The sequence below is a fragment of the Carcharhinus amblyrhynchos genome, chromosome 7 (assembly GCF_965287045.1).
Source record: "Carcharhinus amblyrhynchos chromosome 7, sCarAmb.v2.hapA, whole genome shotgun sequence".
NCBI classification, from domain to species: Eukaryota; Metazoa; Chordata; class Chondrichthyes; order Carcharhiniformes; family Carcharhinidae; genus Carcharhinus; species Carcharhinus amblyrhynchos.
Genome location: NC_137330.1, coordinates 109,188,227 through 109,208,020, shown reverse-complemented (window position 1 = coordinate 109,208,020; position 19,794 = coordinate 109,188,227). Strand labels below are relative to the sequence as shown.

Sequence of the window (19,794 nt, the reverse complement as noted above, 5' to 3'; positions counted from 1 at the left end):
TAATCTGCCAAAGTGAGAGCTTCCATGCAATGCTCCAGTTGCTGAAATTGAAACCACCTTCCATGTTAACTCATTCTTTCCTCGGAACTCAACGCTGTGTAATATTTAGTTCGCTTTATTTCTTAAATCTATGGACTTTTTAAACTGAAGTTTGACATCATCCTAAACACTATTCTTTGACACCTTTTAAACCTTCGTAGTCCACTTGTTGGCTTTATACCTTTACCAAGCTTCTTCAATTTAAGAAATAAGGTGAAAATGTATAATGAAGAAGTAAGTTTGATGGTTGTGTTTACATTTATAATTTTGCTGTCCTAAAAGACTGATGACAACTGCGGACAGATAACTGGCAACGTCCCTTTTTAAGAACATAAGAAATAGGAGCAGGAGTAGGCCATCCAGCCCTTTGAGCCTGCCCCGCCATTCAATAAGATCATGGCTGATCTGTCGCTGCTCAGTTCCACTTTCCCGCCCTCTCCCCATAACCCTTAATCCCCTCTCCTATCAAAAACCCATCAACCCGCGTCTTAAAAATATTTAGCGAGGCAGCCTCCACCACTTCAACGGGCAGAGAATTCCAGAGATTCACCACCCTTTGAGTGAAGAAGTTCCTCCTCAACTCCGTTCTAAACCGCCCCCCTTTTATCTTGAGGCTGTGCCCCCTAGTCCTACTGTCTTTTTTGAGCGGGAAGAGTCTTTCCACCTCTATCCTATCCATCCCATTCATCATCTTATACGTCTCAATGAGATCTCCCCTCATTCTTCTAAACTCTAATGAGTACAAGCCCAGTTTATTCAGCCTCTCCTCATAGCTCAACCCCCTCAACTCCGGTATCAGCCTAGTAAACCTCCTCTGCACTCCCTCCAAGGCCAAAATATCTTTGCGCAGGTGCGGCGCCCAAACCACCCTCTTGGTCTCTGACTTTGAAATTCCTCTTTTGTTTGCCATTTTTAGCAACTATCTTGGTTTTCCCTGAGACACACTTTTTGTTATGAGGGGAGAGTATGCAACCTTTGGCCTGTGAATTGAATAGAAAAAAAACACACAAACATACATGTTCGTGATCCCACAGCTCTATTACCGTTCATCGTGTTAGGCTGCGTGATTAACTGTCTAGTCCTGGCTACCCTCACTCTGCCTTCATTTCCCAAGCAGTGTGTGATGAACTCTTTCCCATTTGGTGTAAATGAGGTGAGACTGACTGGATAGTTTATCTAATAGATGATGTTGAGCTTTTTGAATCTTGTTGAAGCTGCACTCCAGTCAAATGGAGTGTATTCTATTGCACTCCTGACTTGTTCCTTGTCGATGGTGGGAAGTCAGAAGATGAGTTACTTGCCAAAGTACATGAGTCTCTGACCTGCTGTTATAGTTACATAAGGTTGGTTCATCTAACCTTTTAGTCAATATTGGGACTAATGATTTTTGAAATGGTAATGTTGAATGTCAAAGGGTGGTAGTTAACACTGCTGCCTCACAGCATCAGGGACCTGAGTTCGACTCCCAGCTCAGGTCACTGTCTGTGTGGAGTTTGCATCTTCTCCCCGTGTCTGCATGGGTTTTGTCCGGGCGCTCTGGCTTCCTCGCACAGTCCGAAACATGTGCTGGTTAGGTGCATTGATCAGAACAGTCACCGGAATGTGGCAACTAGGGGAATTTCACAGTAATTTCACTGCGGTGTTAATGCAAGCCTACTTGTGACTAACAAATAAACTTTAAAAGTAGATTCAGTTTTGTTGGAGATGGTCATTGCCTGGCACTTATGTGGCACAAATGTCAAGCCTCTGTATTGTTCAGGTGTTGCCACTGTTGGCACGGACTGCTTCAGTACCTGAGAAGTCTCAAATGATGCTGGATATCATGCAAACATCAGCGAGCATTCCTACTTCTAACTTTATGGAAGAAAAGTAATTGATGAAGCAGCTAAAGATGGTTGGGCCTAGGACATTACCCTGAGGAACTCTTTCAATGACATTCTGGGGCTGTGCTGATTGGACTTCCATCAACCACACTATTTTCATTTGTGTTAGCTATGACTCAAACCAGTGGAGAGTTTTCTCCCTGATTTTCATTGACTTCAGTTTTGCCAGGACTCCTTGATGCCACATTTGGTCCTTTGGATGCTCCTGTTAAGGGTTTCTACTCCACTCTACATAACATCAAAATTGATTTGGTTTGTTTTGCCTTTTCAGATTAATTGCAGCACAACGCCACTTGATTTTTACAATTACATGTATAGTCAAGGAATTGGCATAAAGTCAGCTGCCTTTTATCTTGCGTGGGCACAGGAGCTTGAGATGAAAGGTGATTTTCAGATAGCAGATAGCATCTTTGAGAAAGGCATTCAAAGTTCTGCACAACCGGTGGATATGTTAATCCACCACCATGGGTAAGTCAGACCTGGATCAGCTGGGAAATATATTGTTTTGTAATTAAAGAACTATGTCATTTTTATGGTTTGGTTTAGAAGCTGGTCAAAATGCGTGGTCATTTCTTTGGGGATCCATAATGAAATACATTTGGTAGGCAGGAGACAGTAGCATAGTGGTATTGTCACTACTAATCTGGTGACCTAAAATAATGCTCTGGGGAGCTGGGTTTGAATCTTACCACTGCAGATAGTGAAATTTGAATTCAGTAAAGAATTAAGAATCTACTGATGACCATGAAATCATTGTCAATTATTGTAAAAAGCCATCTCGTTCACTAGTGTCCTTTGGGAAAGGAAATTTGTCGTCCTTGCCTGGTCTGGCCTATATGTGACTCCAGGTCTCCATGAGCGAATTTTTAAAAAAGCTAACAGTTCTTAATAAATGAAAATTCGAAAGAGTGTGAGCAACCTGGATGATTTGAGTAGAATCTTAATTGGTTTGTTTGCGCATGATAAAAGCCAGTTTATCTGCTCAAAACATTTCCACTGGATTCAAAATTTAATGTCAATCAAATAATCCAAACGATCCATAGATCTCTATGGTCATCGTAATTGCATGGATTCTTTTCTGTAGCACATTGAAATGGAATTAGAATTATTTACTAGATTGTCAATTCCAAAATAGTAAATGAAATATGAGATAAAACCAAAGTTTAGGTTGCTACGTCCAGTTATTTCAGTATTGTCCATGGTGTCATTTGATCGTGCCAGACAACATAGTACAAGAGATAGCAATATCAACAATCGTGTTTAAAAATAGCAGAACTTGTAGCTGTATGTTTAATTTAATCCATTTTATTATTGGCCTGTTAGTTCTGACCTGTCAGTTCTTGATATTAATGTTGGATACCAAATAAATCCGAGCTGAACAGACTTGACATCTTTTTAAATTGAATATGTTTTGTTCCTTATCTCCCCTATTTCTTCCCCTTTCATGAAGCATCATTACATCTGTGTTTCCAATTTTAAAAAAAAATCCAAATGTACAAAAATAAATACTTTTATGTAACATTTTGAGCAACTTTTATTCAGTGATAATTTGCATTTATGCAAATGTAGGAAAACACCTCGCAAGTCTTGGGTGAAAAAAAGACAGGAAAGAACACATGATTGGAAAATATGGCTCAAAGCTTGAGCAAAGAGGTCGACTTTAAGAAAGGTCTTCTATAAATTCAAGTGTTATTGAGTGGGAGGTGAATGCTTTCTGAAATGTAATTCAGACTGAGATCCAGGCAGTGCTGGGACTCCAACTATTCATGGTATATGTTTAATGATTTGGAAGAGGGAACTGAATGTATTATCTTCAAATTTGCAGATGACACAACGTTGGGTGGGAGGTTAAGCTGTGTGGAGGATGCAGAGATGCTTCAGATTGATTTGGACAGTCTGTGTGTATGGGCATCTGCTTGGCAGCTGCACTATAATGGATGAATGTGAGATTATCCACTTTGGTAGCAATAATAGGAAGACAGATTATTACCTAAATGGGTGTAAACTGAGAGAGGGGGCTATTCACTGAGACCTTGGAGTCCTCATGCATCAGTTGCTGAAAATAAGCATGCAGATACAACAGGTAGTAAAGAAGGCAAATGGTATGTTGGCCTTCATAGTCAGAGGATTTGAATACAGGGATAGGGATGTTTTGCTGCAATTGTATAGGGCGTTGGTGAGGCCACATCTGGAAAATTGTGTGCGGTTTTGGTGTCCTTATTGAGGAAGGGTGTCCTTACTATAGAGAAAGTATAGCCAAGGTTTACCAGGCTGATTCTTGGGATGGCAAGTCTGTCATATGAGGAAAGTAAAGTCAATTAGGATTATATTCACTGGAGTTTGGAAGAGCGAGAGGGGATCTCATATAAACTTATAACATTCTAACTGGGTTAAACAGGATAGATTCAGAAAGAATGATCCTAATGGTGGGGGAGTCCAGAGCTAAGTCATAGTTTGAGCGGTAACCCTTTTAGAACTGAAGTGAGGAGAAATTTCTTCACTTAGAAGGTGATGAATGTATGGAATTCACTACCACTGAATGTAGTTGAGGTCAAAATGTTGTCTGATTTCAGGAAGAAATTAGATTTCGCTCTTGGGGTTAAAGGAATAAAACGATATGGGGGGAAGGGGAGATCAGGATATTGAATTTGATGATCAACTATGAACAAAATGAATGATAGAACAGGCTTGAAGGGCTGGATGACCTACTCCTTCTAGCTTCTTAGCCACAAATGATTGGGTAAATGTGAACTGGAGGGTGGTTGAGAGATCAGTGACTTCTGGGATTGTTGTGTTGGAAGAGGTTAGAGATAGAAAGGAATCATACTATATACAAATTGAAAACAGTTATGAAGATGTTAACTCAGGCTTTTGGGGAATGGGAGCTAATATATAAGGGACCAAGTGTAGTGTGTCAAAATTCGCAGATGACACTAAGATGCGTGGCAGAGCAAAGTGTGCAGAGGACACTGAAAGTCTGCAAAGGGATATAGGTAATCTAAGTGAGTGGGCAAGGGCATGGCAGATGGAGTTCAGTGTTGATAAATGTGAGGTCATCCATTTTGATAGGAATAACAGCAAAATTGCCTTAGCTTTCTATTCTTCTTAAATGCTATACTCAAGATATAGACCTGAAGCTCTAAGGCTAATTGATACCAGAAATGGATCAAACTGTCAGATCAGTTTCCCCCTTTTTAAAATGTGGAATGCACTTTTGATACACTTACACTGATATTTTTAAGAACAGGAGTAGGCTTTAAAACTGATTATTCTGGTGCTACTTAATGCCAGATTGAGATTGAAATTTAAAAAAGAAATTAATTCTCACATAGTGGAACTAAAACACTTTGCAGAAAAGAACTCTATGTACCACTGGTACATTATTTGCGTAATGTTTTAAATGTCCGCTTGTGCATGTGAAGTGAGTTCTCTTACCTTCAGCAAAAGCCCTCTAATAAACAAAATATTGCAAATTATTTAGGTTAGGGGGTTAGGGGGCATGGAGTTGGGGGTAAGGTGTTAGCGTGGATAGAGCATTGGTTGTCTAATAGGAGGCAGAGAGTTGGTATCAATGGGTGCTATTCTGATTGGCGGTTGGAGACTAGTGGAGTGCCGCAGGGATCGGTGCTGGGGCCTCAGCTATTTACCATTTATATAGATGATCTGGAGGAGGGGGCTGAGTGTAGGATGATGGAATTTGCTGATGACACAAAGATGAGTGGAAAAGCAAATTGTGCGGAGGGTGTGGAAAGTCTGCAGAGGGATCTGGATAGGCTGAGCGAGTGGGCGAGGACCTGGCAGATGGAGTACAATGTTAGCAAGTGTGAGGTTATCCACTTTGGCAGGAATAATAGTAGGAGGGATTACTATTTAAAGGGCGAAAAGCTGCAGCATGCTACGGTGCAGAGGGACCTAGGGGTCCTTGTGCATGAGTCGCAAAAACCCAGTCTGCAGGTGCAGCAGGTGGTCAAGAAGGCGAATGGGATGCTGGCCTTTATAGCGAGGGGGATAGAATATAAAAGCAGAGAGGTCTTGCTGCAACTGTACAGGGCACTGGTGAGGCCACAGCTGGAGTACTGTGTGCAGTTTTGGTCGCCACACTTGCGCAAGGGTATTTTGGCCTTGGAGGGAGTGCAGAGGAGGTTCAGTAGGCTGATACTGGAGATGAGGGGGTTAGACTATGAAGAGAGACTAAATAGATTGGGTCTGTACTTGTTGGAGTTTAGAAGGATGAGGGGGGATCTTATAGAGACGTATAAGATAATGAAAGGGATGGATAGGGTAGAGGTAGAGAGATTCTTCCTGCTCAGAAAGGACAGCAGGACTAGAGGGCACAGCCTCAAGATAATGGAGGGGGGGGGGAGTTTAGAACAGAGTTGAGGAGGAACTTCTTCACTCAAAGGGTGGTGAATCTCTGGAATTCTCTGCCCATTGAAGTGGTGGAGGCTACCTCGCTAAATATATTTAAGACGTGGGTAGATAGGTTTTTGACAGACAAGGGAATTAAGGGTTATGGGGAAAAAGCGGGAAAGTGGAACTGAGCCACTTCTGATCAGCCATGATCTTGTTGAATGGCGGGGCAGGCTCGAAGGGCTAGATGGCCTACTCCTGCTCCTATTTCTTATGTTCTTAATCTTGAATATAAATTTGCTATATAATTAACTATTTGATACTGATAGGGTCAGCTTTAATTATTTAAATATGATTAACAGTATATTTTGCTTTGATTGTAAGTCAAGCAATTGATCTTATGCTATTTTCTAGGTGTTTCAAGATTCGAACATCTCAGAACCTTTGTCCAATAAAACCAGAAAATCTGATAAGAGCTAAACCTGGATCTCTGGGAAACGAACACGGTGTGGATTTCGCAGCTCAAAATGGTGAGGTGTTTTAATTTTTTTTTGCTTTTCATCATGATAAAGCAGAGGTTGTTAGGTTAGAAGTATTCTTATACAATACCAAGTGTAATACTGATTAGATTTCAGCTGGAATATTGTATTTATTTCTGGACATTACACTTTGGTCATGCAGTAGATTGCCAAGTACCTCTGGCATGACCCAGCCTGATGATCACATTGAGGGCAGTAGAATGGGCATCACGTGTGCTGGACATCCAATGCTGATTTGATATTCAGCTTGCACATTGTCACTTGTAGTGAAAGCTGTCTCTTAACCAACTACCGCTGAAGCTGTATGCTACTTCCCATACCATTTTTATTTGAAAGGATCATTCAATTATTAGCTTATTGCTATCTACTCATTGCTTGGAGTTTGTAGCAGTACAGTGTTGTTGGAAGACTCCTGAACAGTCGGCACAATCTGCTGGGAGTGGTACTGAACCTTCAGAAGCCATCAGATGTGCTGAAAAGCCTCTGAGGACACAACTTGCTCCCAGACATGAGGCTATAATTGCAGTCTGTCTTGAACTGGGTCATCAATGGGAGATCACAGGAACAGGGATAGGCTATTCAGCTCATCAACTCTGTTCTGCCATTTATTGAGATCATGGCTGATGTGTGTGGACTCTCTCTACCTGCTTTTGGCCTATATCCCTCAAGCAGGAGGCCTGGTCCAGCTGGGATTATCAGGAGCCAATTTTACTTGCACTTATCCCACTAGCATAAGTGCTTGCCTGCTGTGCTTCAGCAATGAGGTGGTTGCAGAACAGTGCCAACTCTTGGAAACTGACTTGTACAAAGAAAATTAAAGCACAGGAACAGGCCCTTTGGCCCTCCAAGCCTGAACCGACCATGCTGCCCAATTTAACTAAAACCTCCCTACCTGTCCGGGGACCATACCCTCTCTTCCCATCCTATTCATGTACTCGTCAAGACACCTGTTAAAAGTCACTACTATATCCACTTCCACTACCTCCCCCAGCAACGAGTTCCAGGCACCACCACTCTCTGTGTAGAAAATCTGCCCCATACATCTCATTTAAACCTTGCCCCTCGCACCTTAAACCTGTTCCCCCTAGTAATTGACTCTTCCACCTTGGGGAAAAAGTTTCTGACTATCCACTCTGTCCATACCTCTCAATCTTGTAAACTTCTAACAGGTCTCCCCTCAACCTCCTTCGCTGCAGTGAGAACAAACCAATTTTCTCCAACTTCTCATAGCTAATGCCCTTCATAGCAGGCAACATCCTGGTAAATCTTTTCTGTATCCTCTTCAAAGCCTCCACATTCTTCTGGTAGTGTGGCGACCAGAATTTAGCACTATATTCCAAGTGCGGCCTAACTAAAGTTCTATAAATCTGCAACGTGACTTGCCAGTTTTTAAACTCGGTGCCCTGGCCAGTGAAGGCAAGCATGCCATATGCCTTCTTGACTACCCTCTCCACCTGCATTGTCACTTTGTGACCTGTGTACTTGTACACCCAGATCCCTTTACCTATCAATACTCCTCAGGGTTCTGCCATTTACTGTATATTTCCTATCTGTATTAGACCTTCCAAAATGCATTACCTCACATTTGTCTGGATTACTCTCCGTCTGCCCAAGTCTCAAACTGATTATATCCTGCTGTATCCTCTGATGGTCCTCATCGCTATCCACAAATCCACCAATCTTTGTGTCGTCTGCAAACTTACTAATCAAACCAATTACGTTTTTCTCCAAATCATTTATATATATTACAAACAGCAAAGGTCCTGGCACTGATTCCAGAGTAAGTCCAGGACAGCCGTGCCAATGGCAATCAAGGTGATAATGGACCGGAATCCTTTCAGCGGCTGATCCTTCTAGGCTGCTGAATGACAATATGGCAAACATCTTGCTGCATCTAGGGAGGAGGAGGTCACAGAGGCTCTGTACATCAAGAGCATGTACTTCATTGTCTCCTTTCTGAACAGAGATGCAGGAGCAGTATGAAAGTGAATTTACCAGCACAGCGGGTTTCCCTAGGGTGCCATTCACTGTGTGGGGATTTGTAAGTGCCACGTTCCATGATGAGCTGTACCATAATTGTAAATGCTTCCGCTTATTGAAGTGGCTTTAAACAAGGTTTGCTCAAATTATGTGCCATAATGTACTTGAGTAATAGTCCATCTCATGCAAAAGTTGACCCCTGACCTTCGGGCAAGAAATCCTCATGTAAAAGTCAACACCTGACTTTTCAAGGATGCTCCATTCCAACTCCGCTCATTTTCTGCATCGATGATAGACCATAGAGTGCAATTTGCCCACTGAGATATCAGAGAACTTAAGTAAACGTTTAATTTCTTGTTGAAATGATGGAGCTAGGCTTGGAATACACTGCAGAGTCAGTGTGTGAGTTACACAGATAAAAACTTTCCCAGAATTTAAACTAAGCTCACTGAGCTGTATGAACAGTCCCATGGCCCCATAGGAAAATAAAAGTTTTCTTCCTGCTCCAATCCACTTCCTTGCAAGCTGTGAATATCTGAAATGGAGAGACTGTAAACTCTGTATTGTTCTCTGCTGGCTGTCTGAGCCTGAAAACCTAGCACAGTTTTCTGCTTTCAGTGTGAGCTGCAAATGTCGGTAGTTGAAAGTAGACTCCTCAAAAATATTATCCCCTGAAAAAGTCGACCCCTTATCATTTTGTCTTTATAAAAAAAAGTCTCAGAAATTCAACTTTTACAGAAGTGTACATGGTAGCTGAAAGGCCACACAGCGATAAGTAATGTGCTGCACAACCAAGAACACGCTGCGTGGATGCTGCTCCCTTTAGGATCTTTAGAATTAAAAGTGTTACAGAATCAAGATGTGCATGCTTACACTATCTGTAGCTTGTAATGTCATAACAGATTTCTGTTTGAGAAAGAAACTGACTTCAAGATTCACACTACAGATTCTTGGATATCCTATAATAAGCTGCCCAAGGCAGCCTAGATTTTGGATAACTTGATGCCTGTCAGATTCTTTTGGGGTGCCATGATGATCAGTATTCGGGTCTCAACAATTTACAATCTATATGTACTCTTGGTCCAATTTACTGATGATAGAGAGAGAAGTAGGAAAGCAACTTTTGCGTCTTCCTCACAGGGACATAGATTAAGTGAATGGGTGGAAATTTGGCAGATGCAATATAATGTTGGAAAATGTGAGGTTATCCACTTTGGTAGGAAGAATAAGAGAGCAGAATAATATTTCAGTGACAAGGGACTGTAGAAATGATTCTAAGGTTCTAGGGTGTCCATGTACATGAATCTCAAAAAAACTGATATGCAGGTACAACAAATAATTAGGAAATAAATGAAATGTTTGTCTTCATTGCAAGGTAGATGGATAATAAAAGTAGAGATCGCATCCCAGCTACAAATTACACGTAGCGTACTCCCACTTCTGTTCCCATTATTTAAGGGGAGAAACAGAAAAACTATGAGTAAGAGTAGGCCAATCAGCCCTTTGCGCCTGCTCTACGATTCAGTGTGATCATTGCTGAACCTCTGTCTCAATGTCGTATTCCCGCTTTCTTCCCATACCTTTTGAAGTCATAAAAATCTAAAAAATTACCTCTTTCTTGAATGACTTTGTCTCCACAGCTTTCTGTGATTAAAAAATTCCATAGCTTCGCTACACTTTGAGTGAAGAAAACTTTCCCTATCTCAGTTCAAAATGGTCTACCCCGTTTCTTGAGACTGTGACCCATTGTCCTAGATTCCCAAACCAGGGAAAACATCCTCCCTTCATCTAATCTATCCAGCCCTATTAGAATTTTATATGTTTCAATCAGCGCTCCTCTCATCCTTCTGAACTCTATTGAGGCCCAGTCGAACCAATCTCTCCTCGTAAGATACATCCATCAATCCCAGTGTCAACTTAGTGAACCTCCACCACGCTCCCTCTATGACAAGTATATCCTTTCTTAGGTGGCGAGACCAAAATTGCATGCAATACTCCAGGTATGGTCTCACCAAGGGCCTGTATAACTGCAGCAAGACATCTCTACTTCTAAACTCGAATCCTCTTGTAATGAAGATCAACATACCATTTGCCTTCCCCATTGCTTGTTGCACCTCTCTCTCACCGCTTTCATTGATTGATGTACAAGGACATCCAGCACCCACTTCCCAATACATCACCATTTAAATAATACACAGTTTTTCACTACTTATTTATCAGTGTTGTATTACATCTGCCACGTGTTTGCCCACTCAGTAAACCTGTTTTATATTTGCAGTTCAGGGAAGGTTTACTGTGCTGATTCCTGGGGTAAAGTTGTTGTTTTATGAGGAAAGGTTGAGCAGGTTGAGTATATACTGACTGGATTTTAGAAAAATGCAAAGTGATATTATTGAAACAAGTAAGATTCTGAGGGGTCTTGACAGTATAAATGCTAAATGGATGCTTGTGGTGAAATCTGGAACTCGGGAACACGGTTTCAGAATACAGGGTATCACTTTAAAACTGATGTGAAGAGGAATTTCTTTTCTCAGACTGTTGTTGTTCTTAGGAATTTTCTATTCCAGAGAGCAGTGGATCATTAACTCAGCTTCGCGTATATTCAGACAGATTTTGACCCACAAGAGAGTCAAGAATTATGGGGATCTGGCAGGAAAGTGGAGATAAAGCCACAATTAAATCAGCCATGATGTTCTGGAAAGGTGTAGTAGGATTGATGGGCTGAATAGCCAACTCCTGCTCTTTTACTTCTGTTGAGATCTTAGTATTTTCTTATTTTGGAGGAATTGTGACAAATGGTCAAGCTATTGTAAATGTAAAAATCTGCACATCAGTAGCATTTAAATGAATAGTGTTGTATACGTTCAGGCTTTCTACATGAACCTTTGGAAAATTCTCAATACATCAGTCAAGAATTGTCTGCTTTGAATAAAGCTGGGTTGAATGCAGGGCCTGTGGGACTAGAGGCGTTTCCTAAATCTCAGGTAACAATCTTTATTGTCATCTTTAAGGATTACATACTAATTTTCAATAACGTAATAAGAGCCTGTCACTGTTTGTTTACAAAATTACATGATAAATGACTGCATTGTCATATTTTCAGAGAACAATGCTATGGGCCTGAGCTCAACAGACCTTTAAATGGTCTGCTGAATTTTCTGTTGCATCTGCTATGATTTATGAGGTGAGCGAGACAGGAGAAATTCAGCTTATGTTTTACTTTGTCTTTTCAGGCTTGTGCTTGGCTATAATGTCCCCATAATCAAACAGTTTATTTATCAAGATTCGTGCATAAAATAGTGACATAGAATTCCTACAGTGCACAAGGAGGCCATTTTCCCCATTGAGTCTGTGCTGACTCTCCGACAGAGCATGCCATGTATTCATCCTACTAATCCCCCTAACCAACACATCTTTGGACACTAAGGGGCAATTTTGCATGGCTAGTCCACCTAACCTGCACATCTTGGGACTTGACAATTTTTGAGTTTTGACGAACAGCAGTTATGAATTGACACCCCGTTTTGATTTTGCAACGTCGGTTTGACTTCATGATGCCAAGCCAGCATGTTCGTGTGTGCGCATCAATGTTCCACGTTATCCATTGGTATAACTGGACAATATCATTCCAGCCATTATACCATTTTTATTGGGTCAATCATTCTTCAGTTAGAAATGAGTGATTTAAAGATGGATTCATAGAATAAAATAATTTTTTTTGGGCAGAATCCTCACTATTTTGTTGCATGTATATGCTTGACTTGTATTTAATATGGGTTCAGTCGCAGAAGTTAAAGGTTAAACAGACAAGTGATTGATGGCTTAATAATATCCACCACACTAATCAAGGAGCTTGTCCCTGGCGTACAGGCGTCAACAGTCACCTGAATGACTTGACAAGGCAAGAGTTGAGAACTCCTCTTAATACTGCCAGGTGCCCCATAAATGATTTCTGGCCTTGGTTCAGGAACCAATTCCTCATTTATATCACTGTTTTTACGGGGAAATAAGTTCCCACTTGCAACAGTTCCATTTACAACGTAGTTTTCAGGAACCAATTGCGTTGCAATTCCAAGGACTGCCTGTGCTTGCATAAGCTACCATGGTTATCAAGTAAAGTGATAATGCTTACTGAAGGTGCAAGGAATTTTTGTTTTTCAATGTTGTAGTATTGGTGCTTGGAACTTCAAACCAAAACTCCATTTAACCTCTGAAAATTTTCTTGTAAATATATATTTTTCGGAATTTACGTCAGCAGGTATTCCAGGATGGCATACAAATTGGTTGCAATGGCAAGCAATCTATACTTGCTCCTTGTGGCACAGAGTCTAACAGTTTGTAAGTAAATTTATCTTAGTGGCTAAATTATCATGATTTTGAATGTCTCGATCAAATTTCATCTCAACTTTCTCCCAGGAAAACAGTCCCAACTTCTCTAATCTATCTACAAACTGAAGTTCTTAATTTCTGGAACCATTCTTGAGAATTTTTTCTGAACCACTACTAATGCCTTCATATCTTTCCTCGTGTGGTACCCAGAACTAAGCATAGGTCTTTCCGAGGCCAAACCAGTGTTCTCTATAAAAGTTACAACAAGTTCCTTGCTTTTGTACTCTATGCCCCTATCGATAAAGCCTAGGATGCAATATCCTTTATTTAATTGCCTTCTCAATCTCTCTTACCACTTTAATAATTTATGCACTTAAACATCAGGTCTCTCTGCTTCTGTACCCCTTTTTTAATTGTACCCTTTATTTATTTACCATCCCCCCCATGTCTTCCTACCAAAATAATCTCTGCAGTTCTCTGCTGAAATTTTCCAACATTTTCTGTTTTTGTACCTGTCTGTGCCCTTTTGCGTTGGGGGGGTCGGTGACACAGTGGAATTGTCACTAGACTTGTAATCCGGAGACCCAGGGTAATGCTGTAGGACTAGGTTAAAATCCCACACAGCATATGGTGAAATTTGAATTCAGTAAAAATCTGGAATTAAAAATCTAATGATGACCATGAAACCACTGTCAATTGTTGTTTTTAAAAAGAATTCATTTGGTTCACTAATGTCCTTTGGGGAAGGAGATCTGCTTCCCTTAACTGGTCTGGCCTGAACGTGATTCCAGAGCTACAACAATGTGGTTGACTTTTAAAATGCCTTCTGAAATATGCTCAGTTCAAAAGAAGTTATGGATGGGCGTTAATGCTGCCCAGCCAGCAACACCCACATCCCCTGAACAAATAAAACTATCCTCCTCACAGTTCACTATACTTCCAAGTTTTGTCTTATACACAAATTTTGAAAATGTACCCTGCATACTAAACTCTGTGTCCTTAATATATATCAGAAAGCAGAGGAATCCTAACACTGATCAGTGGGAACTCCACTATAAACCTTTTTCCAGAATGAAAAATAACCATTAACTACTACAATATGTTTCCTGTTGCTCAGCAAATTATGTATTTATTGGATGCTGGAAATGCATTAAATGCTTATCTGTTTCTGTCAACTAGTCATCAGTTAATTCTGTTTATTTATAGATGCTACCTAACTTGCTGAGTATTTCTAATTTTTTTTGTTTTTCTTTACGCCGCATCCTAAATCTAGTCCAGCCTTACATCAGTCTTACCTTCTGTCAGATCAATATCGGGCTGACTGCTGCCACAATTTTTACACTCCTACCACCAATTCATTCAGCATCATTAAGTCTATTTCTATTGCTCGATGTTCATAGGCATAACAGCAAACTTATATATATTGAAAGCTGTTTGTTTGTCTCACTCCCCCCATCCCCCCCCACCCCCGTCTTTCCAGATCAGAGCAGTAAATAGAATATAATAAACAATACTTGTTTTTTTAGAACAGTCACATTAAAACACTTCAAGGTACTTCACAGAATAAATTATAATGAACTATGAGGACACTTATTTAAATGGATACAAAATTGGCTCTTGACAGAAGCCAGAGGGTGGCTGTAGCTATTTTTCAAACTGGAGGCCAGTGACCAGCGATGTGCCTCAGGGATCATTGCTGGGTCCACTGTTATTGTCATTTATATTAATGATTTGGATGAGAATATAGGAGGCATGGTTAGTTCGCAGATGACACTAAGATTGGTGGCATAGTGGACAGTGAAGAAAGTTATGTCTAATTGTAATGGGATCTTGATCAGTTAGGCCAGTGGACTGACGAATGGTAGATGGAGTTTAATTTAGACAAATGCGAGGTGATGCATTTTGGTGAATCGAACCAGGGCAGGGCTTACTCAGTTAATGATAGGGTGTTGGGGAGAGTTACAGAACAAAGAGATCTAGGGATACATGTTCATACCACCTTGAAAGTGGAGTCACAGTTGGACGGAGTGATGAAGAAGGCATTCGGCATGCTTGGTTTCAACGGTCAGAATATTGAATACAGGAGTTGGAATGTTTTGTTGAAGTTGTGCAAGACATTGGTAAGGCCACGCTTTGGAATACTGTGTGCAATTCTGGTCATCCTATAATTAGAAAGGATATTATTAAACTAGAAAGAGTGCAGAAAAGATTTACTAGGGTGCTACCTGGACTTGGTGGATTGAGTCACAAGGAGAGGCTAGATACACTGGGACTTTTTTTCTCTGAAGCTAGGTGATCTTATAGAGGCCTTTAAAATAATGAGAGGCATAGATCAGCTAGATAGTCAATATCTTTTCCCAAAGGTAAGGAAGTCTAAAACTAGAGGGGATAGATTTAAGGTGAGAGGGGACAGATACAAAAGTGTCCAGAGGAGCAATTTTTTCACACACAGGGTGGTGAGTGTCTGGAACAAGCTGCCAGTGGTGGTGGTAGTAGAGATGGGTACAATTTGTCTTTTGAAAACCATTTAGATAGTTACATGGGTATGATGGGTATAGAGGAATATGGGCCAAATGCAGGCAATTGGGATTAGCTTAGGGGTTTTAAAAAACAGGGCGGCATGGACAAGTTGGGCCGAAGGGCCTGTTTCCATGATGTAAACCTCTGACTTTTTTGTCAAGAGCACCCAAACATCGCAATTTTGCTTAACTAACATTTGCTTGCCTAACGTGTTGTCTTCCTTTTAGATCTTTTGTGTGGCTGTGGATAATTTTCACTCTGTATGTGGACAGATTTTGATAACCAACTCAAAATTTATCTCATTTCTTTTATCCATTTAGAATGCCAAATGCACCCAAGCTTGTGCATCAAAATGATGGCCAGAGTAAAATTCAGGAAACATCCAGTGAACTGCAGCAAGTCATTATGTATCATAAAGATGTTCTGTTTTCTGGAGATAAAGAGATGTGTTTTGAAGAAATTCGAGCTAAGGATCACTTTGCGCGAAGCCAACAAAAGGAAAAGTTCGAATGGAGTATGTCTTTTGTTTCTCTTAGCATAATTTGTAGCCAGTCTACTAGAAATTACCGGGACTTCTGTTTTCTGAGGAGAAACTTCTGGTTTCTGCTTGCTTGCCTGCTAGTGCTAGCCTGTCATCTGATGTTCATTGACAAATTATGTTGCCATGCCAACCGCATCACTGAAATCTTTAAACTGTGCCTTCTAAATCTCTATTTTAAAATGGTGGGTTTCTATAAAAAGGGAAATAAAAAAAAACTTGCATGTATATAGTACTTTTCACAAACACAACATTAAGTAGACAAGTCCCCAGGGTCTGATGGTATATGCCCCAGAATACTGAGAGAGGCAAGGGAGGAAATTGCTGGAGCCTTGAGAGAATTTTTTGTATCCTCACTGGCTACAGGGGGAATACATTAAGTCTCACAACTCCAGGTTAAAGTCCAACCAGTTTATTTGATAGTAATCCCACAAGTTTTCGGAAACGCTGTTCCTTCATCAGGTGTGTGGAAGGTTCTGATCAGAGAAGGGCATATAAAGTCACGCACAGTTTACAGAGTACTGATTAGAATGCAAGTCTTTACAACTAACCTGCTATTCAAGTCTTAAAGATGCAGACAATGTGAGTGGAGATAGCATTAGCATAGGTTAAAGAGATGTGTATTGTCTCAGGCAGAACAGTAAGTGAGATTTTGCAAGCCCAGGCAAGTCATGGGGGTTACAGATAGTGTGACATGAACCCAAGATCCCGGTTGAGGCCATCCTCGTGTGTGGAACTTGACTATCAATCTTGTGAGACTTCTTACTGTGTTTACCCCAGTCCAATGCCGGCACCGCTACATCATACAGGGGAAGTCCCAGAGGATTGGAGAATAGCCAGTGTTGTTCCTTTGTTTAAGAAGGGTAGCCAGAATAATCCAGGTAATTACAAACTGGTGAGGCTTACATCAGTGGTAGGGAAATTATCGGAGAGGATTCTTTGAGATTTACTCCCACTTGGAAATAAGTGGATGTACTAGTGAAAGGCAATATAGCTGTGTCTCACGAACTTGATTGAGTTTTTTGAGGAAGTTACGAAGGTGATTGATGAGGTTAGGGCAGTGGATGTTGTCTATATGGACTTCAGTAAGGCCTTTGACAAAGTCCCTCATGGCAGACTGTGTGCAGAAGGTGAAGTCGCATGGGATCAGGGGTGAGCTGGTAAGGTGGATATAAAACTGGCTTGATCAAAGAAGTCATGATGTGGAGATGCCGGCATTGGACTGGGGTAAAATAGAGAGAAATCCCACAACACCAGTTTAAAATCCAAACAGGTTTATTTGTGACAAAAGCCGCAAGCTTTTGGGACAGCTTGTCCCAAAATCTGGACAAATGTGAGGTAATGCATTTTGGAAGGTCTAATACAGATAGGAAATACACAATAAATGGCAGAACCCTTAGGAGTATTGATAGGAAAAGGGATCTGGGTGTACAGGTGCACAGGTCACTGAAAGTGGCAATGCAGGTGGAGAAGGTAGTCTAGAAGGCATACGGCATGCTTGCCTTCATTGGCCAGGGCATTGCGTTTAAAATTGGCAAATCATGTTGCAGCTTTATTGAACCTTAGTTAGGCCGCACTTGGAAGATAGTGTTCAATTCTGGTCACCACACTACCAGAAGGATGTGGAGGCTTTGGAGAGGGTACAGAAAAGATTTACCAGGATGTTGCCTGGTATGGAGGGCATTAGCTATGAGGAGCAATTGGAGAAACTTGGTTTGTTCTCACTGGAACGACAGAGGTTGAGGGGTGACCTGATAGAAGTCTGCAAGATTATGAGAGGCATGGTCATAGTGGATAGTCAAAAGCTTTTTCCCAGGATGGAAGAGTCAGTTTCTAGGGGGCATAGGTTTAAGATGCAATGGGCAAGGTTTAGAGATGTACGAGGCAGATTTTCTACACAGATAGTAATGGGTGCCTGGAACTCATTGCTGGGGGAAGTAGATATGGTATTGACTTTTAAGGGGTGTCTTGACAAATACATGAATAGGATGAGAATAGAGGGATATGGTCCCAGGAAGTGTAGGGGGTCTTAGTTAAGTCGGACAGCATGGTCATGCAGGCTTGAAGACCGAAGGGCCTGTTCTTGTGCTGTAATTTTCTTTGTTCTTTGTTCACTGGGCATCCCAAAGTGCTTTGCAGCCATAAAGATACTTTGGTTGTAATGTTGGAAATTCAACAGCTAATTTGTCCACAGCAAACTACCATAGACAGCAATAATCTTTTTGTGCTGATTGAGAGGTAAATATTGACTGCTGTTCTTCTTGGAATCTTGTTCCTGAGAAGGCAGATGAAACCTCGGTTTCACATCTAACTCAAAAGATTGCAGCTCTGACAGTCTGAAACGTAAAAACACTGATGCCCTCAAATGAGATCTTACCCTATTTCAAATGTTTTAAAGATACGCTAGGCCATTTAGTCTCTTGAGTAAAAATAAATTACTGCAGATGCTGGAGACCTGAAATAAAAAAAATTGATCTTAGTCTATAAAATTTTAGTTTGAATCAACATCCACAGCTTTTTTGAGGGAGAGACTTTCAGATTTTGCTCCAAAATGGCATTGCTTGAATACTCCAAGTAAGGACTCAATCTTAAGAACAACTAGCTCTTATATGGATAATGCATTCAAGCAGATTCTTAGGAGACTGGTCATTTTACTGACTTTCTATCTAAGATGCTTGAGTTTGCTTTTCTGAAGAGAAAGGGTCAAGTGCTTAAATGAATCATCTCATCAGTCTTTTGCAATTGGTTAAGTTCATGATGAAAATGCTCCTTTTTATCCTTGTAAGTGGTTTCAATTTTGCAAAGATGAAATAATCTGTCAGCCATAATATTCTATTATTAATTCCGATCAATTCTGTTAAAACTGCACTAAAATCTTATAAAAATCTGCTGCTTTTTTAAATATTCAGATGATTTTTTTTTCTCTCTAAATTGAAGAGGAGATTGTCACAACCTCCAAGTCTGATGAGATCAAATCACTGGAGCAGAAATTGGAACAACTGAAAGTGCAACTGAAGTTAACCCAGGACCGGGAACAGGAAATACTGCAGGTGAGATCTGTCTACCTGTACAGATGACACTTACCTGATAGTTTGAAAATGGCTCGTAATTTTAGTCAAGTTTGACCTGGATCTCACAGCTATATAGTTTGTTTTTCTGCGACCTTAAAAAAACATAATACTTATGTTTGTGCAGCCCTTATGGGGAGTTTGTACATTGCATTGCAGCCAAAATGATAAACTTTTCCTAATTCAAATGGGTGGTTACTGTTATTTCAACTATGCAGCATGTTGCTGCTGTATTGGAAGACATTCCATTACGTTTCTATATCTTTTAAAACATGTACCCTGATCTCTGCATTTTTGAAATAATTAAGTTTGCACATGTTTTATATAATGTGCAACTTCACAGGTTTTGTAATTTGCATTTCTGTATCTGATTCAGTGTACCCAATGCAGCTATCAGCTTTCATTAAATATTTTCCTCTGTGTGTCAGCATTTTGTGAATGTTGTAGACAAAATGAAACGATGTGAAAGAATGCCAACAGCATGGGTGAAAACAAAATACCAGCCTGCTGTTTGTTCACTTGCCTGTAATTAAATGCAAATAATGTTG

General features: G+C 40.6%; 1 protein-coding gene across 1 annotated transcript in view; it reads left to right on the top strand.

Moving 5' to 3' along the window:
• The window catches only part of bub1 (BUB1 mitotic checkpoint serine/threonine kinase), an 86,252-nt gene that overhangs the window by 12,707 nt on the left and 53,751 nt on the right, over positions 1 to 19,794 (top strand). The window contains exons 4-9 of the mRNA XM_080192933.1: positions 2,194 to 2,390; positions 6,687 to 6,802; positions 11,660 to 11,775; positions 13,047 to 13,129; positions 15,961 to 16,154; positions 19,116 to 19,228. Coding sequence (XP_080049059.1) covers positions 2,194 to 2,390; positions 6,687 to 6,802; positions 11,660 to 11,775; positions 13,047 to 13,129; positions 15,961 to 16,154; positions 19,116 to 19,228 — 819 coding nt within the window. The remainder of the gene's footprint in view (positions 1 to 2,193; positions 2,391 to 6,686; positions 6,803 to 11,659; positions 11,776 to 13,046; positions 13,130 to 15,960; positions 16,155 to 19,115; positions 19,229 to 19,794) is intronic.